This window comes from Neolamprologus brichardi, chromosome 5, assembly GCF_056152115.1.
Source record: "Neolamprologus brichardi isolate AB-2024 chromosome 5, ASM5615211v1, whole genome shotgun sequence".
Taxonomy (NCBI): domain Eukaryota; kingdom Metazoa; phylum Chordata; class Actinopteri; order Cichliformes; family Cichlidae; genus Neolamprologus; species Neolamprologus brichardi.
Window position 1 is genome coordinate 970,934 of NC_142108.1, and position 27,374 is coordinate 998,307.

At 41.4% G+C, this 27,374-nt stretch overlaps 2 protein-coding genes across 2 annotated transcripts; one reads left to right on the forward strand and one right to left on the reverse strand.

Annotated features, from left to right (window-relative positions):
• Positions 1–26,659, forward strand: aldh1l1 (aldehyde dehydrogenase 1 family, member L1). Its single transcript, XM_087840466.1, has 23 exons — positions 1–89; positions 1,375–1,520; positions 2,490–2,724; positions 2,811–2,976; positions 4,391–4,492; positions 6,561–6,650; positions 6,830–6,967; positions 15,965–16,090; positions 16,182–16,273; positions 17,927–18,074; positions 18,160–18,279; positions 19,050–19,177; positions 19,417–19,567; positions 21,139–21,209; positions 21,575–21,680; positions 21,757–21,844; positions 21,930–22,023; positions 22,115–22,214; positions 22,305–22,403; positions 22,776–22,941; positions 23,031–23,136; positions 23,260–23,459; positions 26,205–26,659. Exons 2-23 carry the CDS (start codon positions 1,394–1,396, stop codon positions 26,258–26,260), a joined length of 2,709 nt encoding a protein of 902 aa, XP_087696592.1. The 5' UTR covers positions 1–89; positions 1,375–1,393; the 3' UTR covers positions 26,261–26,659.
• Positions 9,292–14,458, reverse strand: LOC102797969 (uncharacterized). Its single transcript, XM_006800214.3, has 2 exons — positions 14,193–14,458; positions 9,292–10,810 (listed from the first exon to the last, which is right to left on the reverse strand). The coding sequence occupies exons 1-2, from the start codon at positions 14,389–14,391 to the stop codon at positions 10,047–10,049; spliced, it is 963 nt and encodes a 320-aa protein (XP_006800277.1). The 5' UTR covers positions 14,392–14,458; the 3' UTR covers positions 9,292–10,046.
• Positions 26,660–27,374: the final 715 nt, after the last annotated feature.

Sequence of the window (27,374 nt, forward strand, 5' to 3'; positions counted from 1 at the left end):
TGGAGTGTGAAGGGAGGAAATTAAAAGCGACGCTTTGCCTTCGGTCGCTCTTTCAAGCAAGCAGAGGAGCGCTGGGTCTGCAGGCAGCGGTAAGTGAAGCAGGATTTACTCTTTCAGACTCTTCAGACTCAGAGTGCTCTCAGCTGATTGGCCTCTCGCCACTCACACGCATGTTAAAAACTGTGTAATATTAAAGTAGTACAGACGCTGCTGAGAGCTGCAGTTTGATTGCACGTACTGTAACAGTCTGTTTATTCTGATGAACGCAAGTGTGCTCTTCACCTCAGCTGTCTGAAGTTGTCTCGCAAGTGTTCAACTCTTCTGCGCATTTGATTGGTCAACACCCGAGGCAATCCTCCATGCCCCGCCCTTTCAGCTCAAAGTCAATAAACTGTCAGAGTAGTGATTACTGAGTTGTACAGTACTGTGCAGCGTAATGATCGAGTTGCACGGACACACGTCTATATATGAACACAAACACGGACACACTAGGCTGCCTGTAATAGTTACTGATAGGAATCCAGTTTAAAGTTACTACAACTTTGGATTCATTGACATTTCTTGTGTGTGCAATACTTTTTAGATGTCACAGGTAACGATACTAATGTGTAACATGCACTCAGCTGACAGTACAACAACAGCTAAGACTAAAACAGTGAAGTCATTTTTATTTATAGAGCATATTAAAATCCATCAGGGTGTTCTTCATAGTACCTTTAGTCACTTAATATAACAAACTATACAACACAGATAGTTACGATATCTAGAAATTGCATAAGACTATGTGAGAAATGCAAAAACATTATGAAAATCACAAATTGCTGCACTGGACTTTATGTGGGACAGACTGTTCTAGAGTCTTTGGTTTATAACTGAGAGGGACTGAGAAAGTGTAAGTAAGCCAAAACAGGAGTGGTGTGTTTTAATGTGTGTGTAAAGTCCAGCAGCTGCATGATGAAGCAGTGGTGGTTAGAAATAATGCTTCTGGTTTCTGTAGAGGCTTTAGTTTATCATGCTGTTGAACCATTCTACATCATATTGAAAAGTGTTTCCATTATTTTGGCCATCCTATTTATTTCACCAAGAGGAGGTTAAATAAAACAATGCAGCTCGCTGTATGCAAACAGGTTCACAGAGGGACAAACTGAAGGCTAGAAATTAACTATAAACAAATCAGCACCTTCCTAATAAGTAAAACAAAAGAGAAAAACATGACTGAAACTCTAACATTAAATGGTCCAATCAAAACTGCTGTTGTATGATGGCAGAAATGTTTGTTTAATAGGAATCTGTTCAGTCCATCTCTAATGCAATGAATAATATGAAAATCCCATTCAATTTCATTTTTCTGTGTGCACATGTCTGCCACTCAAGAACACATAAAGGCTTGAGGATGAGGATTGCAGTGATTGGTCAGAGTCTGTTTGGCCAGGAAGTGTACAAGGAGCTAAGGAAGGATGGGCACACCATTGTAGGAGTCTTCACGATCCCTGACAAGGATGGCAAGGCAGATCCACTGGGTAAGGACTCACAACGTCAACACCATTTCAATGGGAATATTAATGGGAATACTGCCTTTCTCCTGTCACCAAAGCAATGCTGAAAGTGACTTTCCAAGCAAGCATTTTTTGGCACATCTGCGAGGAATAAACTGATGATGGTGTCAAATGAAACTGTGACTTGAAATCGGGCCACTGGTTTTATCTCTGCAGCTCGGTCATCAAACCTGCATTGTCCTTTGCAGTGTGTTGTGTTTTCTTTATCGGTGAAAGTATCAAATGAATGCAGTAAAATATCTGAAACTGATTTACATCACTGCAGAAGAATAAGGAACAACTGGAAATGAATTAGACTTTGCTTGACTGCATATACACACCAGTAAGGTTTGCTTACAAATGACTCTACATGCTGTACACTATAATAAAAACAGAAACATAACCACTAGCCCACATTTGGAAGCGCTCAGAATCCTGTCATGATCAGATATTGTCCAGGTGTTAATACAGTCTGTGCAGAAATAAAGGACTGTCATAGACATCTGCTAATTAATGCTAAGTAAAATATTTTTTAAAAAAAATGCTAAAATCCACTTACCAAAGCTGAAGCACAAAATTCTTGGAAAGTTTTTACCACACAGAAGGCCACATTGTTTGTCAGATTGTTCCATTAGAAAAACAAAGCAAGAACAACACAAACATAATTATCAGGTGAGGTCACTATTTCAGGTGAGGTTGTGCAGTCATCCACAGGCAACACTTAACAAAACAGCCACTCACTAACTGGCTGTCTGATTAGTTCCCCAAAAAGGAATGGACTTTAATAGATCATTGGGAAACTTTCTGGGGAAAATCTGATCTTGTTGGGACATTGTTCATCCCACTTTGGATGGAGCAGCTCTCATTTCTACAAATCTGGCCAAATTTATGACTACAGTGGCTACAGAGCTGTTGCAGGATGTGCAATAATTATTTTATCATTGTCTCCTGCAGCCACAGAAGCGGAGAAGGATGGCGTGCCTGTCTTTAAGTTCCCCCGCTGGCGACTGAAGGGCCAGGCTGTTCAGGAGGTGGTGACTCAATACAAGGCTACAGGTGCGGAGCTCAACGTCCTGCCCTTCTGCTCCCAGTTCATTCCTATGGAGGTTATCGACCACCCAAGACATGGCTCTATCATCTACCACCCATCCCTACTGCCTCGCCACAGGGGAGCCTCTGCTATCAACTGGTAAGTGATGTTCATGAGATCAAGTTGGAGAGAAGCAAGACACAGTGACAGCTGTTTTATTGCACTTCCTGTGTCGGTCTTCACAGGACACTGATCCACGGTGACAAAAAGGGCGGGTTTACAGTGTTCTGGGCTGATGACGGACTGGATACTGGTCCCATCCTGCTGCAGAGAGAGTGTGCTGTTGAACCCAATGACACTGTCAACACCATCTACAAGAGATTTCTCTTCCCAGAGGGAGTAAAAGGCACAGTAAGTAAAGAAAGAAAGTGTGGTACAAAGACACTTTTATTGTAAACAAACTTCATACATTGGAAGGTGTGCAATATAATGTGTGGTAGCTGTGTTTAATGTGACTGCAACACTTCACCAAGGCCTTCTACCACAAAGATGATAGGATGCATTCTCCCAAACAACTGTTTTGATCCTCATCCTCACACTTACATCTTAACATGCTTTTATTTTACCTCTTAATAGCTACCTGGTCCCTGGTGGCTCATGTTAGCATTAGAGATTTTGTAATACTTAATTCTGCCACAGAGGCACTGCTATCTATAGTAAAAGCATTAATGCAACACTGTCCATGCAAAATAATGACTAGTGCATCGCCATAAGACATATTTCGTGTACTTCCTGATCTGAAAGGTGATGCCGATGCAAAAATTCATTGTCCCTCATTCTTTCTAATGGCCAGTACTTTGGAAACTCCAAGGTTGTAAAAAACATAAATCTATAGGTTATCGGCCCTTGGGTCTGTCGCTCCAGAACAGGGATGTGAAACTCATTTCACATCAAGGCCCACACAGGAAAAGTGCAAATCGTATATATGCCTGTCATATTTTCCAAAGCCGTTCAGGAGGCCAGATGGAGTGTTTGCAGGACTGATTCTGATTCCTTGTGTTTGACACCCCTGCTCTACAGCATAAAATTTAGACAAATTTTATTGAATTCAGTTTTTTAGATCCACCAAATTACAACAACAGTCACCTTAAGGTCTTTTTATTACATTATAAAGTAAAAACACTACAATAACAGAGAGAAAACCAAGGAGACTGCCCCCTATTGGCAAACAATCTGCAACAGTGGGAAGAAAAACTCCCTTTTAACAGGAAGAACCCTCCAGCAGGAGGAGCGTCATCTGCCATGACCTTTGGGGTTGATGGCGCTTGTTTTCATAATCAGACTTCACTGAACAATAGGTGACATCATGGTGGCTATGTTCATCTTTTATATAGTGTGTATCTTGACCACGGTCACCATCCTGTCAGTTCCTTGGTTATGAAATGAACTGGTGATCATAAAGCTGTTTTTATTTAAATGTGAAATCATTGTTATGCTGTAGCTGCAGGACACACTTTTTGAATCAGTCTAGTCATGTTGCTTTCTCTTGCAATGGTGTGAAGTTAATACAGTTTGCTATGCTAAAGGTAAGCTAAAGATCGCCTTGAAGTGCTGGAAAAAACAACCTGTAACAGGAATTAAGTTTGTTTTATTATATTTATAGAGTTAGTTATCTGTGTTTTATGTGACTGATCATTCTGCCTGTGTCCTGTGATTTGCCTGCTGCGAGTTTCCCAACATCGTAAATACTGTGATGACAAAGTTCAGAAAGATAGCTCATGCAATTTAAGATAGCGCAGCTTGAACTGCATTTTTCTGGTTCCAGGTGGAAGCTGTGAGGCTGATTGCAGAGGGGAAGGCCCCGAAGATCACACAGCCAGCGGAGGGAGCCACGTACGAGTGCATCCAAAAAAAGGACAATGCCAAGGTAAAACACAAGTGTAGCTACGCCACATCCACATCCACATCCACAGACATAAACATGCCGAGTGTCGGTCACTGCTGTTCGTTCGTTCGTCGATTTACAAATATCATTAGTTATATATTATTTAGTTATAGTTATAATATTATTAGTTATATTATTATTATTATTGTTATTATTTTATTTTATGGGATATTTAGTTAAGCTTAAAATTAAGGGGTTTTTTTCTTATGCTGATAATAATGTGGTGCAGCTGACTTTTTTCAGGGGGAACTGGACCAGTTTAAATGGACTCATACTTATTTAACACCTTTTTCCCTCAATTTGAGAACTCAAAGTACTTGCTGGTACAAGTCTCATTCACTTAATCACACATATTCATATCTTTTATCTAACGTTGCACAATTTTCAGTTGATTTTCAAGCAGGTTCTTTTTTACCCCTCAGCTGTTAAAGGCTGATGAGTTCTTATCGTCACCCAGGCGTGGATCCTCAAGTTTGTGAATACGATAACCTGAGAACGAGGCGACATAAGATTTTCGTAGATTAGTAGATTGATACCATAGGTACATCTACTAGGAGTAGAATATTTACAAATATCACTAGTTATATATTATTTAGTTATAGTTAGAATATTATTAGTTATATTATTGTTATTATTTTTATTTTATGGGATATTTAGTTAAGCTTAAAATTAAGGGTTTTTTTTCTTATGCTGATAATAATGTGGTCTTGATATGTTTATTGTACATTTTACAAAATGCAGAAATGACTTTTTGTGATGCTTTGCTGTGAAAACTGCAGAAACAGCTCATCATTTAAATGAGCTGTCTCTCCTGTTCTGTCAAAGTCTGACTTGAATTAACATCCGTCATCTCAGCGCTGCCGTCTTTATCTGTCTTCTGATTGCCAAGCTACGTGCGATCGTGGCTCAGGAGTTGGGAGGTTGCCTTGTAATCGGAAGGTTGCCGGTTTGAGCCCCGGCTCGGACAGTCTCGGTCGTTGTGTCCTTGGGCAAGACACTTCATCCGTTGCCTACAGGTGGTGGTCAGAGGGCCCGGTGGCGCCAGTGTCCGGCAGCCTCGCCTCTGTCAGTGCGCCCCAGGGTGGCTGTGGCTACAATGTAACTGCCATCACCTGTGGGTGTATTACTGAATGTAGTGTAAAGCGCTTTGGGGTCCTTAGGGACTAGTAAAGTGCTATACAAAATACAGGCCATTTGCCATTTTTTGCCATTCTATCTTTTGTGAATATGTACACATATAAATCTGTGTGCTGCTATTCTTTCAACTGACCATGATGTAAAGAGACGTATCCAAAACCACAGTTGTAAATAAGAAAGCGTTCTTTTGCGTCGTTAAATAAAGGTTAGATTACCATCCTGTGGTACAAATTGGTATTACATGCAAACACTTTGGATATAAAGTCACTGTGATTATTACTTCTCATTCTCTTGATAGTTTTTTGTTAATTTTTAACTCAGATATCTACAAGTGATACCTTTAACTCAGTTATTGTTACTTAAAAAAATTCTCCTACATACATTTAGAAATATCAGATCAGATTACCCAGACTCAGACCGACTCCCCAGGCAGTGGCAATGGATGCATCTCACAACGTCACATGTACAGTGAACCAGCAGTTCACTGTACATGTGGAGGGAAACATTTCAATTCAAACCTTTGCATTTGAATGTGAGCTTTTTCTTGCTGCTGCAATACAAGGAACAAAGTACAGTTTCTGGATGTTACCTACATTGTCGTGATTTACACTTCCACCTAACACACAGTCCCACTTTGAGACAGGAAGGACATGCAAATCCCTTAAGAGGTTGCATCATGAAGGGCATGTGGCGTAAGGATCCAGTAGATAGAATATGTGAAAGGTAAACGGACTGGTACTTACATTGGTCCACACACTCACATGGATGCATCAGTGCAACCCTAGGGTACTTTGACAGGCTGAGGAATCGACCCACCAACACCCGCAGTAGCAGACATCCCACTCCTCCTGAGCCGCTGTGGTGAAGCATTTAGATTTGAACTGGCAGTGATGACTGTTTGAATTTCTAACAGATTGACTGGAACCAGTCTGCTGAGGCTCTCCACAACTGGATCAGAGGAAACGACAAAGTGCCGGGAGCCTGGGCCGAGGTCGATGGACAGGTAACAGCTTCTTAATGCTTTCTGTCTGTATCCTGTACAGCCAACTAAATACAAAATTTTAGACGCAATACTTCTGAATTTGAACCTGATCAGAGCGACGGCTCACGCAGACATGCAGAATCAAAACATGATGAGCAACTGCGTTTGGACTGAGTCCCGTTTTACATCTCTCTCTGTAGAAAGTGACTTTCTATGGCTCCTCTTTGGTGGATAATGGGACTGCAGTTAATGGTCAACCCCTGGAAATCCCTGGAGCCAGCCAACCGGGTATCGTCACTAAATCTGGCCTGGTGCTGTTTGGCAATGACGGCAAGACTGTAAGTGAGATTATTAATCTCAGGAAACTGTTCTAGATTTCCAGAATTCACATTACAGATAAGTGCTGTACATATATTTGGGGCGACTGTGGCTCAGGGGGTTGGGAAGCGTATCTGTAACCGGAAGGTTGCTGGTTCGATCCCTGGGCTCGCTGTCCTGGTCGTTTTGTCCTTGGGGAAGACACTTCACCTACCGCCTACTGGTGTTGGCCAGAGGGGCCGATGGCGCGATATGGCAGCCTCACTTCTGTCAATATGCCCCAGGGCAGCTGTGGCTACAACTGTAGCTGCCTCCACCAGTGTGTGAAGGCCTTCACACAAGCGCTATATTGAAAAGCGCTATATAAATCCAATCCATTGTTATATCTGAAATGATTGATATAATAAGTCATGAGTCAATGATTGAAATGATTGACTCAGACACACAATGGCCCCATCACTGTGTCGATATAGCTACATCTTGTTACTGAATTAATTGAAGACCACCCTGACTGCGGTGGTGAAAACATCACTTGCAGATATTTGGGTGCTTTTCACTGGCAGGGACGCCAATTGTCAGAACAAAGCAAATACCTTCCTACTAGGCTTGACTTATGTAGTAATACCAAAAGTATCACATCCAGTCCTTCAGCTATGAGGTGATTTGGTCTTTGAATGCAGCCCACAGCTCGTTATTCTGCATCCTTTCTTTCCACTCAGACAAAAGCTCTACACTCGTGTCACGACTGCAGAGAGAAGATTTTGAAACATTTACGCTAGAAAAACCCGACAGAGCAAAGGAACAAAGAGATCACTGTGACACTGGATATATGACTTTTTTTAGCTTTATATTTTTATGTTCACATAACAGGATCATCGTGAAATAACTTTGGCAAAATATATACAGTATATAAATCTATTTTACAGTGCAACATCAGTAACACATGACGTACAGCATCATTTGATATTATGGTGCAATTTAGATTTGAAAACTAGTTTTCGATCAGGTTGAACTTTGTCACTGTAGACGTCTGTTTAATACTCGTGTTTGCCAAATATGTTAGTGTTTATTAGAGGCTCTGAACAGAACAGGAATGTAGAGTTTAGGAAGTCCACAGTACCAGAAAAGCAGTAGAAAAACAATCCTCCAACATCCAGCTGTATCTACAGTATTGTGCATATGAAAAGCGAATATTCAGCTGGCCATCTCCGTGTGTTTTGTGTGTAGTCTCTACAGGTGCTGGTTACTGAGCACCTGTGTTTTCCAGTGTTTAAAGTCCTGCTCAGCACTGAAAGTAGTTAAGAATGCTTGGTTGAATTAAATGGGAATATTTTAAAAAGTACATTTTTAATCCGTATCTTTTTAGTGTCCGAGTCAGGAAGAAGTTAGCTTACCTCAGCAAAAACCCGGGATCGGTAATAAACTGTTCCCTCTATCATAACTTCACAGGCACTTAGGGAAATGTACTTGTATGCAAGTTAGATGGAAAAAGGTATTTTTGTCTTTTTCGTTTATGTTGTTTTTTTGTTATTATTTGTTCCCATTTTGTTTTGTTATAAATCAGAAATCTTTTAGCTGCTGGTTTGTCTTGTTACAACAACAAAGTGCTGCTTAAAAAACACTTTGTAATCAGAGTGTGACATTAACCTCCTAAGACCCGAACTCTTCCACGACATGGATTTTTAATTTCTCTTTGATATTTGGGCTGATTGGGGCCCGATGAATGAAAAAACAAAGAATTACCAGATTTTTTTTTTTTTACCTTATTTTTGTTTTTAAGAAAAATAAGAGCCACATATGAGGATATTCGTTTAAAATCTTGATAGAACAGTAGCAGTATAATGTCCTCATAAGTGGATATCAGGCGCTTGTAGAGCAAAATTAACTATTTTGGTCTAAATAACCCAAAATGTGATGTCCACATATGTGGACGCCAGGTCCTAGGACAGTGGTTCTTAACCTGGGTTCGATCGAACCCTAGGGGTTCGGTGAGTCGGATTTTAGGGGTTCAGCAGAGCCTCCGTCGTGACATGCATGGCTCATTTTGTGCACCAGTAAAAAACATATCTATGTCTTGAATTTGAAAAAAATCACATTTTATTTTTCACTAAAGAGGGGTTCACTGAATGCGCATATGAAACTGGTGGGGTTCGGTATCTCTAACAAGGTTAAGAACCACTGTCCTACGAGGTTAAGCCACTGAAATCTCTGGGATGTTGATGTTGTCAGTTAAGTAGCAGAAAGGGCTGTTAATCAGTTTCAGCTGAAATTACCAAGAGGTTCACAAGAGGAGTAACAATGAGACAATTCCCAAAACAGGTTTTACAGGTGGAGACCCCCCCCCCCCCCCCTCCTCCAATGGAACCCGTCTGTGAGCACTGTCAGAGCCACAAAATAGACTCCAGCATGTGAATGTCTCAGACCAAATAATCATCAACAGACTTCACGAGGGCCTCTAGTGAGCCCTGTGCTCACTGCCCGACGCTGTGGAGTGTGACTGGAATTTTCCATAGAATACCAGAACTGGCAGGTACACCACTGGGACTATTTGCTTTTCCCATATGAGAGCAGGTTCACCCTGAGCACATGTGACAGACGTGAAAGGGTCTGGAGAAGCCCTGGAGAACATTACGCTGCTTGTGACATTGTTCAGAATGACTGCATTGGTGGTGGTCTGGAGAAGCATATCCATGGATGGACACAGAGACCTCTACGGGTTAACCAACATCGCCCCGGCTGCCATTAAGTATCGGAATAAAGTCTTTGGATCCACTGTCACACCCTACACTGGTGCATCATTTGTAGTCAAACTAATGGTCCAATAATTACTGCAGACACATGAGAGTTCATTTTCCATCCAACCTGCATATAAGTATACAACCCACAATTTCAAATTTAAAGCCAATTTTAGTATATTTACTATCTTATTGCAATCTCTGGACAACATTTGGCAGTTGGCATGAGTATTTGGATTCAGTCTCATTCATGGCAGTCTGGCTGCTTTGCTGATTTTGTTGTGTACATGTTGAAAATTTCAAAAGACAAGCTCAGTTCTGTACTCAGATTTTCGACTACATGCGCCATCAGCTCTAACGCCTCTCAGGTGGGACTCTGACTTGTGGACAGGTTAATGCCGTGAACCTTTCTCATATGCCTCTTCATCAGCAGCCGCTCTGTAAACAGCTCATCGCAGTCCCCGCATTTGTACGGCCTCTCCTCTTTGTGTTTGGCTAGAACGTGCTTCCTCAGAGTGGAACCCCTGTTGAAGGATTTGTCACAGATGTGGCAGCTGAAAGGTTTCTCCCCTGTGTGAGTCCTTATGTGTTCTGTCATGTGTCCTTTCAGCTTAAAACACTTGCCGCAGTAATGGCAGCTGTAGGGTCTCTCTCCTGTGTGCACTCTCATATGATTCTGCAGGTTGCTCTGGCAGGGGATGTGCTTGCCGCAGATGTGGCAGTCAAAGTTGCTCTTGCTCTCCTGTGGCTTGCTTTCATGCGTCTTGAGGTGCCACGTTAGCACAGTCTTTTTGGTGAAAATGTAGTTGCATATGTGGCAGCGGTACAGGGTGGTGCTAGTCTTCTCTTCCAGAAGGTTTGGTTCATCTGCAGATGTTTGCCTCGACTCTCTGCTCTCCTCTGCTGCTCTGCAGTCCTCTAACTGCTGCACTGTTTTGATGAGTTCTTTTGTCAAGGCATCTCCGTCATCGCTGTCTTCCATCGTTGGTTGCTCCTCGCCTCCATTGAGCCACAGTTCCTCCCTCTGCTCCTCTTTAACCTCGGAGGGTCCCGGCTCATCCTGCCACACACTCGAGCTCCACTCTTGCTGTTTAGGTGGAATGTCCTCAGTTGGCTGTTGTTTGGCATCTGCAAACAAAGGAGAGAGAAAAGCATTACACTTCAAGTATTGTGCTGAGATCTAAGCGTTACAATTGACCTCACACTGGTCATGAGCTGCGTCCAAGCTTCAAGTAAAGGACAGCATTTGCTATTAGAAGAGTGCACATGCTAACATGTGTGGAGTATGTTATGACTTCAGTTTAGACAATAAAAGTCTTTGGTAAGTTTTTTCTGTTTTGTTTTGTTTTGGGTTTTTTTAAGTGAAGTGAAATAGTCACCAGCTTAGACTGCAAACTGCCCTGTGTGATAAGTCACCATGACCTTATGCTGATAACTATATACAGGTCAATGAACAGTGGTTAAGGAACTTCTACAAAGCTGCAAGCTAACAGTAAACAAAACAGGCTGACAAAATGTCATGTGTTCTGACACAGTGAATGACACAGACCAAACCAGAGCCAAAGTTACTCTGGAAACACTGGGTTGCATCATGTCTATCAGGTAAAAATGGGCCAGTCTGCACCAAAACACCAGTTCTGATAAGTTTGTTCCATAAACCCCACTAACTTCATGAAGAATGCTAATTTTCCAAATCTACAATGTGATAAATTGACTGCTTTTCTGCTCTCCCGGAGTTTCTACACATTATTACTCTGATGGATGCATCGGAGAGCAAGGTTAATATCTTGTCCAAGAATATGTGGCAGACTAGGAATCGCCTTCCAATCAGTAGATGATGCTCTACCTCCTGAGCTCCAGCGTGGGGAAACATGGCTGAACTGTTCAACTATTTCAGGAGTGGCCAACTCCAGTAGATTGTGAGGGAGACCCTACAATGACATTTATAATAAAATGAGATTTTCTTATATAAAATATATAACTATAGTTTGCCCTGTGCTTTGATGCAAAGTTTTTATGCTGCTGAAAACAAGATGGGTATAATGTAGACATTAATTAATATTAATGATAATATGATGTCCACTTTAACAATGTTCAGGTCAGAGTTTTACTGGCCCATGTATATTTGTATTGGGTTGTTTGAAAAAGAAAAAAAAAAAACCCTTTGTTTTTAGAATTTCTATTATTATTATTAATGCAGTTCAACAAAATATTTTAGATTATTTTACTTTCAATCTGAAAAATGTTGCAAAAACTTTGGAATAAATATGTACCCCACGCCCCCTTTAGACACGCCCCTGTTCGGTTCCAGGTAAACTAAGACGGCGGCCGTGAGCCTTCAACTATGGTGTTATTTTTGTGCCACTATTCACTATTCAAAAAAAACTTTTGAGCACATGTTAAAAAAAAAAAAAAAAAAAAAGGAATAGCAGGTGCAAGTGTTGCAAATTGAGGAGAAATTTATTTGTATTTCAGTGTTTGCTATTATCCATACATGGATAATAGCAAACACTGAAATACATTTTTTGCACGCAGCATTTAATTTTTTTTTACTCAAATTTAGCTTATCTTCGCTCAAAATAAACTTCTCCTGAAAATGCAACACTTGCACCTGCAAAAATTTTTTTACGTGCACTCAATTTTTATTTTACGTGTACTCAGAATAGTGGCACAAAAATAACGCCATATTCAACAACAAGCTGTATAATTAAACATGTAGCACACCGAGTTCACAGTTCACCTGCATATTTTAATACAACTTCTGGAGGCTTACTGCAGATTTCTCTCTGTGTAAAACAAACGGTGAAGGATGGAGCAGCTGCAAAATGTGTTTCTCTTCACGTCTGAGTTTGTTAACCAGGAGCTCTGATGAAGGACTCTCTCGCTTTTTCCCAGTAAAGGTTTTAATGGTGATCACAGGAACAGCGCCGCTGTTTTCTATCACTCAACCCGAGCTCACCGTCTCGGTAACCGCTCCGCCTCTTTGCTCTTCGCGGTGTGTAAACAGGCTCGGGCTCCACGTTTAACGATGCCAGGGTCATCATCACTGCTGCTGTTGTGTTCTCAGTGTTTGTGTTTCAAACTGGACCCCTGCGTGGGCTTAATGTTGTCAGACTTATAATCCACACGCTTCCCCTAAATACGTTTGTATCGCAGGTCTGTTTTTAGCCGCTAACGTGAGTGAAACGCTCTCGTTCGTGTTTCCATGGTGACAATGGCGAGCTACAGAGCCGTTCCTTAAGTGAAGCATCGAATCAAATAATTTGTATCAAGATTTTTTTTAACAATCGAATCATTCTAAATACACGATAAATCGTTGCAGCCCTTGTTCACTGGCATTATTGTAACATTTACAAAATAAATATTTACATTGTTTCCTTAAATTAGTTTACAAATGTATCAACATTATAATCCCGACACTTTCTTACTGGATCCATCCAAAAACAAGAGAGTAATAGACGTACTAGGAGTGATTCTTAGGGCAAACATAAGCTTTCACCAGCTTGTATGAGTTGAGAGTTTATACAAACCAATGCCATGATGTCACATCCTGCAAAGTGTGTTAAAATGTTACAATCATCATTTCACATTTGTTAAATAGGAAGGTAACACAGGTGTTTACATCGAACTGATCGGTGGTCAGATCGCTTTTGATTTATGTAACAGAAACATACAAGTACGAGTCCCCCCCCCCCCAATTTATTACAATTACATTTGATCAGAATAATTTGGATTGTTATCTGAAGATAATATTCACACATAAATATCTGAACTTGGTGATATTTTTAATATTTAATTAAAGTTGAAGGCACACTGTCGGGCAGTGCAGACCAGTTGTGGTAAAGGGAACCTGCAGATGCAACATCTGGACAACATGAAGAAAACTCACCAGTTAACATGAAAACCATTTACACTAGAACTCCTGTACAGAGCACAACTGACACTCCTGTACAAGACTGACGTTTTCATAAATAATACAAAACAGCTTATGACATCTGTGTATATATGACATATTACATACTGTACGTAGCTTCAAAACAGCTTGTCCGTATCTATAATTATATACAGATGTGTTCACTACACCAAACAATGTTAAGAACAAGTGTTAAACTCGCGGGCTGATTGGCTCAAAGGGTGCAGTGTCTCCGGCGGTCATATACGCTGAACTATAAAAGGAGGATTTAAGTTGCTAACGCGCACACGCTGAGATCAGAGTAACCACAATGAACGACAGTCCTCTTTGATATGATAAGTGCGACCTGCCGCAGTTTGACTGTCATTTGAACTCATGTTTCGATAAACAGCATCCTTACTGTACTGTTTTATTTGAGGACATTGGAAATAAGCTCACCGGAAATTTAACGCTCCTTTACTATATGGCTAACACTGCTTGCTAATGTTGCTAGCTAAATGCTGTGAATATAAATGTAACTTTCTGTCCGACGTCGCTGAGTCACTTATTGGGTTATTAATAAGATGCTAACTGGCTGAAGTAACCTGGGGTACATACCAGCCCTGTGCAGCCTTATCTCTGGTTTGTAGACGAGGTCCAGCAGCCGCTGCAGCCTCTGGTTCTCCAGCTTGGCTCGGTACACCTCCTCCTGGTACTCTACCAGGGTCTTCTCAACGAATCCGTAGATGTCCACCGCAGCTGCGGTTAGTCTTTCCGTCAGGAACACGTTAAATGTCTGAAGGGTAGCTGTGGCCATTGTAAGGCTTCTCCGTTATTTTCAGCTCGCCCTGCTTGCTACCTATGGATGTGTGATCGTCTATGCAGTGTGTAACAGGGGTCACAGCGCCCTCTAGAGCACTGGACTTTGTAGGACACTGTACCGTCAACATGCATGGAAATGCTCTCTAGGCACATTTAGGCTCGGATTAAACTAGTCAGTGGTAAAACTGACTGCACGCACTAGAGTTCAGCTAGTCTAGAGCTGAACTCTCATTCATTCTCGTTCATTTGTCTTCATTAATTCAGTCATTCACTGATAGAAAAGTTGACCATTTTTATTTGCTGACTAAAATAAAATCGGTGTTGGGATCTCTGATTTTTCTGCTTAAGTAGTTTCCAGCTAACATTCACACTCCAGTGGATGCTTTGAAGAGCAACTTGGGGTTTTGTTACTTTGCCTTTGTGAGGACTTTCAAAACATGGAATTGACAAAAAAGTAAATTAGGCAGAAAAGAAGTTGTTTAGTCAGAGTTCTTGTTTAATTTTGTTATTTTTCTTTCAATAAAAATGTTGCTAACTTAAAAAAAACTGCATTGCATAGATCACTGATGAAGCATTGGACTTTGCTGTAGCTCAGGTGGCAGAGCAGGTCAGCCACTAATCATGGCCACTCCTGGCTGCATGCCAGGAGGCAAATATCTTGGGCAAGATACTAACCCAATGTTTGCCTACTGGTGGTGGTCAGAGGGCTCGGTGGCGCCAGTGTCCGGCAGCCTCGCCTCTGTCAGTGCGCCCCAGGGCAGCTGTGGCTACAATGTAGCTTGCCATTGCCAGTGTGTGAATGTGTGAATGACTGAATGTAGTGTAAAGTGCTTTGGGGTCCTTAGGGACTGAGTAAAGCGCTATATAAATGCAGACCATTTACCATTTACTTAGTCTGAATTGCAGAACACACTGCAGTCACTTGCCTTGAAATTCCCTGTTATAATGCTGACTATTGTTTAGGATCATTATTTTTCTATATGACTCTGACTCAGATACTAGAGTGGGTTGTCTACCAATTGTAATAGTGTAGCACTTTTCTGTTCTACCTGAGCACTCAAAGTTCTTCATACAACTCATTCATTTATTCGCAAAAACATGTCCTTGAGCAATATATTAAACCCTGAGTTGTCCCTGATGCATTCACTGGAGTGTGTTGAAAGTTAGACAACGAGCTTGGGCATATAAAAAAGTGCAATAGGAGTGTGTCTGTGTGTGAGTGATAATTTATTTTATACATAAACTTATTTGTGCCTGTATGATGATTTTAAGAGCTATAACAATACGCAAAGTTGGCAAGCTAGCCAAATATTCCTCTTCTTCACTAAACTGCTTGCAGAGGTTTGACGCACTTCAGCACGGTGATGGTGGTGCTTCATGGAAACTTCCCATCCAATCGAATGGATCCTGATATACAAGAAGAATTGAATAACATGTTTAAATCATAATTCTGATTAAAATTGTGGTCCATTCAACGTATTCTGTTGACCTCAATGGAGACATTGAAGTGTTAGCAAAGTACAACATTGATTAAAACAGGTGGTGTCGCATTTTGTGTTTCTCTGCAGCTGCTGGTGAAGAATCTGCAGTTTGAGGATGGAAAGATGATTGCTGCAGCGCAGTACTTTCGCTCTGGGAGCAGTGCTGCTGTGGAGCTCACTGAGGAGGAGAAAACCTTCGCTGTGCAGATGAGGGTAGGCCCTCCTCTCCCACTGATTCAAGAAAACGTTACGCTGACAGTTTAGATTTTGTCTTTGTGCTGACTTTTAACATCATGTCTTCCAGGCAGTGTGGCAGAGTATCCTGAGCAATGTGAGCCAGATTGAAGACTCCACAGATTTTTTCAAATCTGGTGCTGCTTCCATGGATGTGGTCAGGTGATACAGGAAAAAAAAAACAAAAGCATGTCAAATGTCTTTTTATTGTTCATCACTTATGTAACACACAGTTCCAGTCAAAACTTTGGCCTTACCAATTTGTAATTAGTGTGTTTATTTCGCTGTGGTGTAGAACAAATGTTAATACATTAAAGTTATTAAACAATGACAGAATTATGTAACAAACAAGCAGCAGCTTTAAGTTTCAGTTTTGTTTGGGCTCAGTGAAACCAGGCACTGAGCGGGTTGTCTGTGCATATTCATTAATGTCCAAAATACTTTTTAACCAGTTTCCATCAACATGTAACTCATTCTTTCTGCGCTTGTGCTCTACCTCCACCAAATTTCATTGGATTTTGCTCGATGTCTAGTATGTGGTACCCAGTGTTGGGGAGTAACGGAATACATGTACCGCCGTTACGTATTTAAAATACAAAATGTGAGTAACTGTATTCCGTTACAGTTACCGTTTAAAAAGGTGGTATTTAGAATACAGTTACTTTGTTTAAATAAATGGATTACATGGCGGTACTTTCCTGTTTCATATTGTCGCGTCAGGACTGTTCGGGTTTTGTTTGACAGCTACGTTCTGTTGTTCCAGGCGGCAGCGTTGCGGTTGCCATGGTTACAGGGTGACGCTCTCTCTCTCTGCGTGTTTCCTGGGTGAGAGAGCGCCTGTTATTGTTGTGCTAAGCTAATAGGCAGAATGCTACAGGTATAGCTCTAAAGAATGTAGCATCATAGGCAGTGTAGTCCGTGCTGCAGGGAGAATGGACTGCCATACCCGTTATGTGTCTGTGAGCGAGGGAGGGAGAAAAAGGAAAAGTACGAGCTGTCATCGAGCAAAAACGGGAGCTGGAAGCATGTAAATATAATAATAACCACTGCAGCCAAGAAGAGAGCCTGACGAGCCCAGTTGTAAGTAAGCTATTAAGACTCGACTGTACACCGTGTTCGTGTTTTCCTCCAAAAACAATAAGTTCCGTTGGAGCAGCCTTTCAACGCCTCTCTCTGTCTCTCGCTAGCAAACTTGACCCAGACAACAAAGTAAAGCTAGTTTTCGGCTACGAGCCGACACAGAACCCACCGTATTAGTCAGAGGTCCCTTTACTACGGTTCGGAGCCGCGGACCTTCAGTAACAGTAATAAATCACAGCAATAGTACATTCATGTAGTTGTAAACAGCATGATAATATATTAAGTAATCCAAAGTATTTAGAATACGTTACTCTCATTAAGTAACGTAACGGAATACGTTTCAGAATACATTTTGGGGCATGTATTCTGTAATGGAATACATTTTAAAAGTAACCTTCCTAACACTGGTGGTACCCGTTATCTACAACTGAGGCTTTAGGTATTGTCAAGCCATCAAATGCAAAGAAAGCCTGGCTAAACGCATAAATCCACCTCAGATAGCTACAATCCAATAATATTATGTATATGTGTGCAGGTTTATATGTGTAGGTTTATTTAAGTAAGTTTTTAGTTTAGGTCATTTTCTCCTTAAAGAGTATTTTACAACCTGATGTCAGTGCTTTAATCTAAGCATTACTTCTTATACCACTATTTCACCTAATCTTCTCTTCTTTTTCTTGTCCCCCATATCTTTTCTATCCCCCATCTTCCATCTTGCCTCTTCTCTGTCTTCAGGCTGGTGGAGGAGGTGAAACTTCGAGCCAGCAGTTGCCAGCTGCAGAACGAGGATGTCTACATGAACACAACCTTTCAGGATTTCATCCAAATGTGTGTGAGGAAGCTCAGAGGGGAGGACGATGAAGAGGAGTTGGTAGTCGACTATGTAAGTGTTTGAAATTCCCTTTGTTCGTTATGGATACGTGGAGAGGAAACAGCCGTGTGTTGATGTGTATCATTTACCTGCTCAGGTGGAGAAGAACATAAACAACATGACAATAAAGATGCCGCATCAGTTATTCATCAACGGAGAGTTTGTTGATGCAGAGGGAGGAAAGACCTACAAAACCATCAACCCCACTGACGGCGCGGTGAGAGAAAAAGAAATTACAAAAAATGCAAAATTTATGTCCTATATGATATTTTATTAAATAGAGTAATGTCTTCTCTGTAATGTGTAACTTTGTGTCCTGCGTCATACACTGGCAGGGATCTATAATGAAAAGCAACCATTTCTTTTCTCAACTGATGATGGAAGCTGAAGCTGTTGATTTGTCTTGATGCATTCTCAATCATCCAGGAAAATAAATCTTAATCTTAATTATGCAAATTCTCATGATCATTGATCAACAACCACTGACCAAAACCCACTGATCAATGGCCATGAGTACCATTCACAGAGAGTTGGTGAATGGCTGCAATCACAGCATTGTGATTGCAGGAACTGACTTCACAGCCCTTTGTTCCTTAAGTGGGCTGGTTTCAGTCATTATGCAAATGTACTGTTTATAAGATTGAAACCTGCAGTCAGCTGAGACTGAAGAAGTCACTTGGATGAGTGACAAAACGTTTCTCCCAGAAAACGCTACGTCCAGATGAACAGAATCAACTTTTGGAGAAGCTGTTGATTCTTTTTCGGGTTACAAATATTAAAATCTCCCGTCTTTAGTGACCAACAAATGATGATGGCCAAAAATAGTGCTACAGTCTGTTTAAAGCTTATTTCAACAAGGTTTAGGGGAAAAACTACAAAAAAGGGAAGTTCTCTTTCCACTGCTGAAGGTGATCTCATCAGGATTGGAGGCCATAACTGAGGTTTGCCATCTTTAATTTCCTTGTCTGTCCTGTGTGTGTCCTGCAGGCCATCTGCGATGTGTCTCTGGCCCAGATCAGTGATGTGGACAGGGCAGTGGGTGCAGCTAAAGAGGCCTTTGAAGAGGGAGAGTGGGGCAAGATGAACCCAAGGGACAGGGGAAGACTCATCTACAGGTCAGATATATGACCCTGGAGTGTCAAAAAACTTCATCCATATTTTTTTTTCTTAGCTTTATGGCCCATTTCTCTTTACGGTAAAGTGAGCATCTCCATAGAATGAACCGCTTTAATATCTTTGTTCTAAGGGAGTAAATGGCTTCAGTAGGTTTGTTTGTCTTTGATAGTATTAGTGAAGAAAAGTTGTTGTCTCAGTTGTGTTTCATAATATGTCTTCGCTGTTAACCCACCTCCAGGCTGGCTGACCTGATGGAGGAGCACCAGGAGGAGCTGGCCACTATCGAAGCCATTGACTCTGGAGCTGTGTACACTCTGGCCCTCAAGACCCACGTGGGCATGTCCATCCAGACTTTCCGCTACTTTGCTGGCTGGTGTGACAAGATCCAAGTAAGACAGCTGGCTTAAAATTCAATTCAATTCAATTCAATTTTATTTATATAGCGCCAAATCACAACAAATGTCGCCTCAAGGCGCTTCATAGATACAGAGAAAAGCCCAACAATCATATGACCCCCTATGAGCAAGCACTTTGGCGACAGTGGGAAGGAAAAACTCCCTTTTAACAGGAAGAAACCTCCGGCAGAACCAGGCTCAGGGAGGGGCGGCCATCTGCTGCGACCGGTTGGGGTGAGAGAAGGAAGACAGGATAAAAGACATGCTGTGGAAGAGAGACAGAGATTAATAACAGACATGATTCAATACAGAGAGGTCTATTAACACATAGTGAGTGAGAAAGGTGACTGGAAAGGAAAAACTCAATGCATCATGGGAATCCCCCGGCAGCCTACATCTATTGCAGCATAACTAAGGGAGGATTCAGGGTCACCTGGTCCAGCCCTAACTATATGCTTTAGCAAAAAAAGGAAAGTTTTAAGCCTAATCTTAAAAGTAGAGATAGTGTCTGTCTCCTGAATCCAAACTGGAAGCTGGTTCCACAGAAGAGGGGCCTGAAAACTGAAGGCTCTCCCTCCCATTCTACTTTTAAATACTCTAGGAACAACAAGTAGGCCTGCAGAGTGGGAGCGAAGTGCTCTAATAGGGTAATATGGTACTACAAGGTCATTAAGATAAGATGGGGCCTGATTATTTAAGACCTTGTATGTGAGGAGCAGGATTTTGAATTCAATTCTGGATTTAACAGGAAGCCAATGAAGGGAAGCCAAAACAGGAGAAATATGCTCTCTCTTTCTAGTCCCTGTCAGTACTCTTGCTGCAGCATTTTGGATTAACTGAAGGCTTTTCAGTGAGTTTTTTGGACATCCTGATAATAATGAATTGCAGTAGTCCAGCCTGGAAGTAATAAATGCATGAACTAGTTTTTCAGCATCACTCTGAGACAGGATATTTCTAATTTTAGAGATGTTGCGCAAATGGAAGAACGCAGTCTTACATATTTGTTTAATATGTGCGTTGAAGGACATATCCTGGTCAAAAATGACTCCAAGGTTCCTCACAGTGTTACTGGAGGCCAAGGTAATGCCATCCAGAGTAAGAATCTGGTTAGATACCATATTTCTAAGCTTTTCAGCGCCGAGTACAATGACCTCAGTTTTATCTGAGTTAAGAAGCAGAAAGTTAGTGGCCATCCAAGTCTTTATGTCTTTAAGACATTCCTGCAGTTTAACTAATTGGTGTGTGTTATCTGGCTTTATGGACAGATAGAGCTGGGTGTCATCTGCATAGCAGTGAAAATGTATGCTATGTCTTCTAATGATGCTGCCTAGGGGAAGCATGTATAATGTAAACAGAATTGGTCCTAGCACTGAACCCTGTGGAACTCCATAATTAACCTCAGTGTGTGAAGAGGACTCTCCATTTACATGCACAAATTGGAGTCTATTAGATAGATATGATACACTGTTAAAAGCCTGGACCTGTCACGCTGTCAGTTGACAGTCTGATACATCTGTTACAGATGTGTAAATACATGCAAACAACATGATGTTGTTCTTTTACAGGGCAGCACCATCCCCATCAACCAGGCCAGGCCCAATCGTAACCTGACGTTTACCAAGAAGGAACCAATGGGGTGAGAATAGATTTTTGGAAAGTGTCATACCCTACACAGCACTGCAGTGGAACCTGCAAAATAATTACATTTAGGAAAATATTCTGTGGACCTTTTGAAAGGTTTGCATCCTGTTGCATCTGATGTAAAACTAACAAAGCATTTCAGTCAAATGCTTTTTCACAGCACTGAACATTTACATTAAAGCTAACATGCCTTTGGTTCGAAAGCTGAACAAACTACTGCTTTTTATGAACCACATTAGTAGTTTGTAAAGAACAAATTATATATGTGCTTGACAGAAAATCTTCAATCAGGTGGATTTCAATCAAAATGTTATAAAATGGGTGTGATAAGTATTTCAAATGCTCTCTACCTGTCCTCAGAGTTTGTGCCATTGTGATTCCTTGGAACTACCCTCTAATGATGCTGGCCTGGAAGACAGCAGCCTGCCTGGCAGCTGGAAACACAGTGGTCCTCAAGCCTGCACAGGTCAGACTCCCATGTCACACATGCTACCCACAAAAGCTAAAACCGCAGGGTCATTCATGTTGTTGTTTGTTTTCAGGTCACCCCACTGACAGCACTGAAGTTTGCTGAACTGGCAGCAAGAGCGGGACTGCCTAAAGGAGTGATTAACATTCTGCCTGGATCAGGTTGGATCATAAACATTCATGACACGAAGCTGAGGTCACCTAATGAAGCTCCGTGAGTTGCTATGCATCTTGTTCTCTATTCTAGGCGCCCTGGTGGGTCAGCGTCTCTCCGACCATCCCGACGTCCGGAAACTTGGCTTCACAGGTTCCACAGAGATCGGTAAACACATCATGAAGAGGTGAGAGGTAACGTAAACCTTACACAAGGTGTTTAACAAAGTCTTATAGTATCGCTCACAGTTGCGTGTCTGTTTTCTTGTATATTTGAAGCTGTGCAGTCAGCAATGTAAAGAAAGTCTCTCTGGAGCTTGGAGGAAAATCACCACTTATCATCTTCAGTGACTGCGAGATGGACAAGGCCGTGCGCATGGTGCGTTTATCTTATGGCAGGTTTTTGTGTTTTTTTACAAAACAGAGTAAAAAGTTGTGCATCCACTATGTTGCTGTCTGTATGTTACAGGGCATGAGCTCAGTGTTCTTTAACAAGGGAGAGAACTGCATCGCTGCTGGCAGACTGTTTGTGGAAGACTCCATTCATGACCTGTTTGTACAAAGAGTGGTAGGTATAACACGCAGTAAACTTTACTTTGACTTTTTTTTCCTTTTTTACAGTGAAAATGTCATGTTGTGTTTTCATTCCACCTTAAAAAGCAGTCTCTCACCTTCAGACGTAATAGGCTGATGGCCCGCTGACATTTTAGTCAAAGAGCAAGGCCAGTAACGCACTGTCGGTGGTAGTAATGAAACTGAAACACATGCTCTAAGTCTTAGAAATGAGCACACTGAGCAGGTTGAGCAGTTACACGCCTTTGTGTGGATCTGCGTGTGTCCTTCTAGTATGCAAATTGAGCCGCAGCGGTACGGTTTCTCTCCCGTATGCTGTCTCATATGAGTAATTAGTTCTTACTTCTTTAAATCTCTCTTATTTTAGGTTGAGGAAGTCAAAAAGATGAAGATTGGTGATCCACTGGACCGCTCAACAGACCATGGACCTCAGAACCACAAGGCCCACCTGGACAAACTGGTGGAATATTGTCAGACTGGTGTCAAGGAGGGAGCCACCCTGGTCTGTGGTGGCAGACAGGTACAACGACCAGGTAAGGCAGCAGAAGTTTCTAAACAGAACTGGTTAGGATGGACTAACACTGATGTAACAGATGCCGTTGGATGTTTGTTTCCCCTCCAGGTTTCTTCTTTGAACCCACAGTGTTTACTGATGTGCAGGACCACACGTACATTGCTAAAGAGGAGTCTTTCGGCCCTGTTATGATCATCTCCAAGTTTAAGAGCGGGTTAGTTAAAATTGAATGATTGCTCAAATGCCAGCTTGCTTCATATACCCAACATAAGACTGACCTTTTGTCTCTTCACTGTTGTGTTGGTCCGGTGTGCCTCCTCCATCTTCCTGAATTCAGTGAAGTGGATGACGTCCTGAGGAGGGCCAATGCTACAGAGTATGGCCTGGCATCAGGTGTTTTCACACGGGACATCAGCAAAGCACTGTATGTCAGTGAAAGGCTCAATGCCGGCACAGTTTTCGTCAACACCTACAACAAGACCGACGTCGCTGCGCCCTTCGGAGGCTTCAAGCAGTCCGGATTTGGTAAAGACCTGGGTAAGGCAAACGACTGCTTTTATCGTGTAGATGTATTCTTTCATGTCAAGAAACACAAATTTAAAAAAAAAAAGAATAAATATATACTATTCAACCTATGTCAAAACATTTTCACATACAACACCAGCAGTGGGGAAAAAGTCATGTTTGGAGGGTAAATGTTCTTATATAGCACTTTTTACCATGTAAGTGCTTTCTATCTAACATTCACACACATTCATACTCCAGTGGACAGATCAGAGAGCAACTTGGGGTTAGTATCTTGCCCAAGGACATTTGGCGTGCAGACTAAAGCGGCCAGAGATCAAACCATGACCTAACTCCTGAACTACAGCCACCCCGTATTTAAACCATTAAATAAACAAATACTAATTTACTTAAACAGTGAGTGTAGATTTTATTTGCCAGAATTTATCACACCTGTATCTGAAGCAGTCTAGTACCGTATTTTTCAGACTATAAGGCGCACTTAAAATCCTTTCATTTTCTCAAAAATCGACAGTGCGCCTTATTTATGAATTCTGGTTGTGCTTACTGACCTCGGACCGATTTTATGTGGTAAACGGTGCTCAAAAATCTGTCAAAAAATGTTTTAGTACGACGTTGGTAAGCTATGAAGCCGCACCACTTGATGCATTGTCGGAGCATTACAGCTACCGTAGTCAGGAGCCTGGCGGAGTAATCCAGGTCCAAACTCCGTCCGCTTCAGGTCCCAAAGTCAAACGAACACCGCGGCATCACTGAGAGTTAAAAACTAAAATTTTCACCTTTGATAAAATCATCAGTGTTGCTGCTTTACCAGGTGTAACAATTAAGTTTAACATCCAGACATCCATGAAAACAGAATTTATTACATGTAACAGAGTTAGAAGTTAGCAGGAAGTTAGCTCGCTAGCTTCCACCTAAACATGATATAGCATGTTCTGACTGAGAGATTTCTGAAAAAAATTAAAACGTACAGAAATCTGCTGCAATGACCCGGTTACTGCGTTCACCAGATATCAACACGATTTCGAGTTGTATCCAAGATGGCCGACTTCTAAATGGCCACCACCCATCTTGAGGAGTTTGCCCCTTACATATGCTAATGTGCCACAAACAGGACTTTAATATCACCAACCATTCCCATGTTATTACGGTGTATCCATATAAATGGCCCACCCTGTACATTCAGAGAAAAACCCAACAATCATATGACCCCCTATGAGCAAGCACTTTGGTGACAGTGGGAAGGAAAAACTCCCTTTTAACAGGAAGAAACCTCCAGCAGAACCAGGCTCAGGGAGGGGCGGGGCCATCTGCTGTGACTGGTTGGGGTGAGAGAAGGAAGACAGGATAAAGACATGCTGTGGAAGAGAGACAGAGGTTAATAACAGATATGATTCAATGCAGAGAGGTCTATTAACACATAGTGAGTGAGAAAGGTGACTGGAAAGGAAAAACTCAATGCATCATGGGAATCCCCCGGCAGCCTACGTCTATTGCAGCATAACTAAGGGAGGATTCAGGGTCACCTGGTCCAGCCCTAACTATATGCTTTAGCAAAAAGGAAAGTTTTAAGCCTAATCTTAAAAGTAGAGATAGTGTCTGTCTCCTGAATCCAAACTGGAAGCTGGTTCCACAGAAGAGGGGCCTGAAAACTGAAGGCTCTCCCTCCCATTCTACTTTTAAATACTCTAGGAACAACAAGTAGGCCTGCAGAGCGAGAGCGAAGTGCTCTAATAGGGTGATATGGTACTACAAGGTCATTAAGATAAGATGGGGCCTGATTATTTAAGACCTTGTATGTGAGGAGCAGGATTTTGAATTCAGTTCTGGATTTAACAGGAAGCCAAAACAGGAGAAATATGCTCTCTCTTTCTAGTCCCTGTCAGGACTCTTGCTGCAGCATTTTGGATTAGCTGAAGGCTTTTCAGGGAGTTTTTTGGACATCCTGATAATAATGAATTACAGTCGTCCAGCCTGGAAGTAATAAATGCATGAACTAGTTCTTCAGCGTCAATATTTCTAATTTTAAAGATGTTGCACAAATGGAAGAACGCAGTCTCACATATTTGTTTAATATGTGCGTTGAAGGACATGTCCTGGTCAAAAATGACTCCAAGGTTCCTCACAGTGTTACTGGAGGCCAAGGTAATGCCATCCAGAGTAAGAATCTGGTTAGATACCATATTTCTAAGACTTTTAGTGCCGAGTACAATAACCTCAGTTTTATCTGACTGATTTGTTTTGCTTAATGCGCCTTATGTATGAAAACAGACCCGTTCATCGACAGTGCGCCTTATAATCCGAAAAATACGGTAATTCTGATTCCATTCAAACTGCCATTTTTTCATCTTCTCCCATTTGTTCCATAAAAGTTACAACATTATGCTGTATTGCCATCATAGACCATATATAAAAGCTGGACATTGTGATGTCATCCATTGGGTTTGAGCTTCACATACTAAAGACACCATATTAGCACAGTAGGGTGGAGTGCAATGTTATCAGCTGATACCACCATGCTTAGTTAGCCAGCCGCATCCACAAACTCTGTGTCTGTAACACATGGACACAAATCAGTACTCAGTAAGACAGTAGATAGTACTACTAATGCTTTAGTAGTACTATCTACTCATTCATCAGCCTATCACATCCATAGTCTTCACTGGTACCTGCTTTGAGCCAGTGCACTCAACCCTGTGGTGACCAATAGGTGACTGGTGCTCATGCTTACTATCAGTATCTTTGTCTCTCCACCAGGACAAGAAGCTCTCAACGAATACCTGAAGACAAAGGCAGTGACCATTGAGTATTAGGTGATATCACAGGAGAAAGAAGACCGTAAGAGGGCAGACTCAGGTGGACATGTGTGGACATTGCTAGAGAAACACACTGCGATACCAGGATGTTGGCATTAAAAGTGTACGTGCCTTAATATGCTAACTGATAAGTATGTCTAACATGTTGAATAATCAGTAACAGAACCTTGAGCCACGCTGTAATGAGGATTGTTCTGATCTACACAAATGGTGAATGCTAGCTGGTAGCTCAGTGAGACTGTGATTTAACTAAAAGGGTTTTTATTTTAATACATCTTTAATTTCTAATATGGCTTACATTAGGTCAGACAAGTCTTGCAATGTAACATTTCCAATAACAATTATTGGTTACGAATTAAAACTGCTGCACAACCAACATCTGCAGATTGGTGTAATTCTTCTGTGTTCAGTCTTTCTTTAAATATAACAAATGTAACGTCTGGATTTTGAGGAACCTTAGGCACATTACATTTATTTTGATTAATGCACTGTACATGATTGTCTACAGAAAACATGTCATTTTATTCAGCAACATCTTACATGCATTTTAATGCCTGAAAAGCACATATACACTTTCTTTCAACAAAATACATCATTAGATGTTTATTTAAAGGATCTCATTCACTCAAACAGCATCCCTGCATCATCTTAAACCATTTAATTACATTTAAATATGGAGTTTTGATGGCGTTACGGAAAGAGGCGGTTGGGATTAGGGCTATCGTTTGTTAGAAAAAGATAATTTTGGTAGTTTTTCCTCCTTATACCACCATTGTGGATTTTAAATCAATCAATATAGGATTTTGATTTAATAACACACATTTAACAATGATGGATTACCTGTGTTTTTCATAGTCCCCCATTTTTAGAAGCAAAACTAACTTAGGTCAGGTTAGGTCTCTTCCCCCGATACTCTGTCACAAATGAGGAAAACATATCATAAGGTGTTGAATTTGGATTTCATAGATTTTCAGTATAATTTTAGTTCAAAGATGTGGTTTAAGAAACTTCACATCTAACAAACTTAAGAACGCTCTTGATGAGGTAGGTGTGTCACTGTCGAGGTGATCAATGGAAACACAGCGTTTACCACAACGTGCTAAAAGAACCA

What these genes read in the sequence shown, in the direction of transcription:
- LOC102797969 (XM_006800214.3), bottom strand. Translation starts at nt 14,391, where the DNA reads ATGGCCACAGCTACCCTTCAGACATTTAACGTGTTCCTGACGGAAAGA. An exon ending in GATAAGGCTGCACAGGGCTG is followed by an intron (nt 10,811 to 14,192) that starts GTATGTACCCCA and finishes CTTTGTTTGCAG; the next exon opens with ATGCCAAACAACAGCCAACT.
- aldh1l1 (XM_087840466.1), top strand. Translation starts at nt 1,394, where the DNA reads ATGAGGATTGCAGTGATTGGTCAGAGTCTGTTTGGCCAGGAAGTGTAC. An exon ending in AGGAGTTGGTAGTCGACTAT is followed by an intron (nt 18,075 to 18,159) that starts GTAAGTGTTTGA and finishes TTACCTGCTCAG; the next exon opens with GTGGAGAAGAACATAAACAA. An exon ending in TCAACCCCACTGACGGCGCG is followed by an intron (nt 18,280 to 19,049) that starts GTGAGAGAAAAA and finishes TGTGTCCTGCAG; the next exon opens with GCCATCTGCGATGTGTCTCT.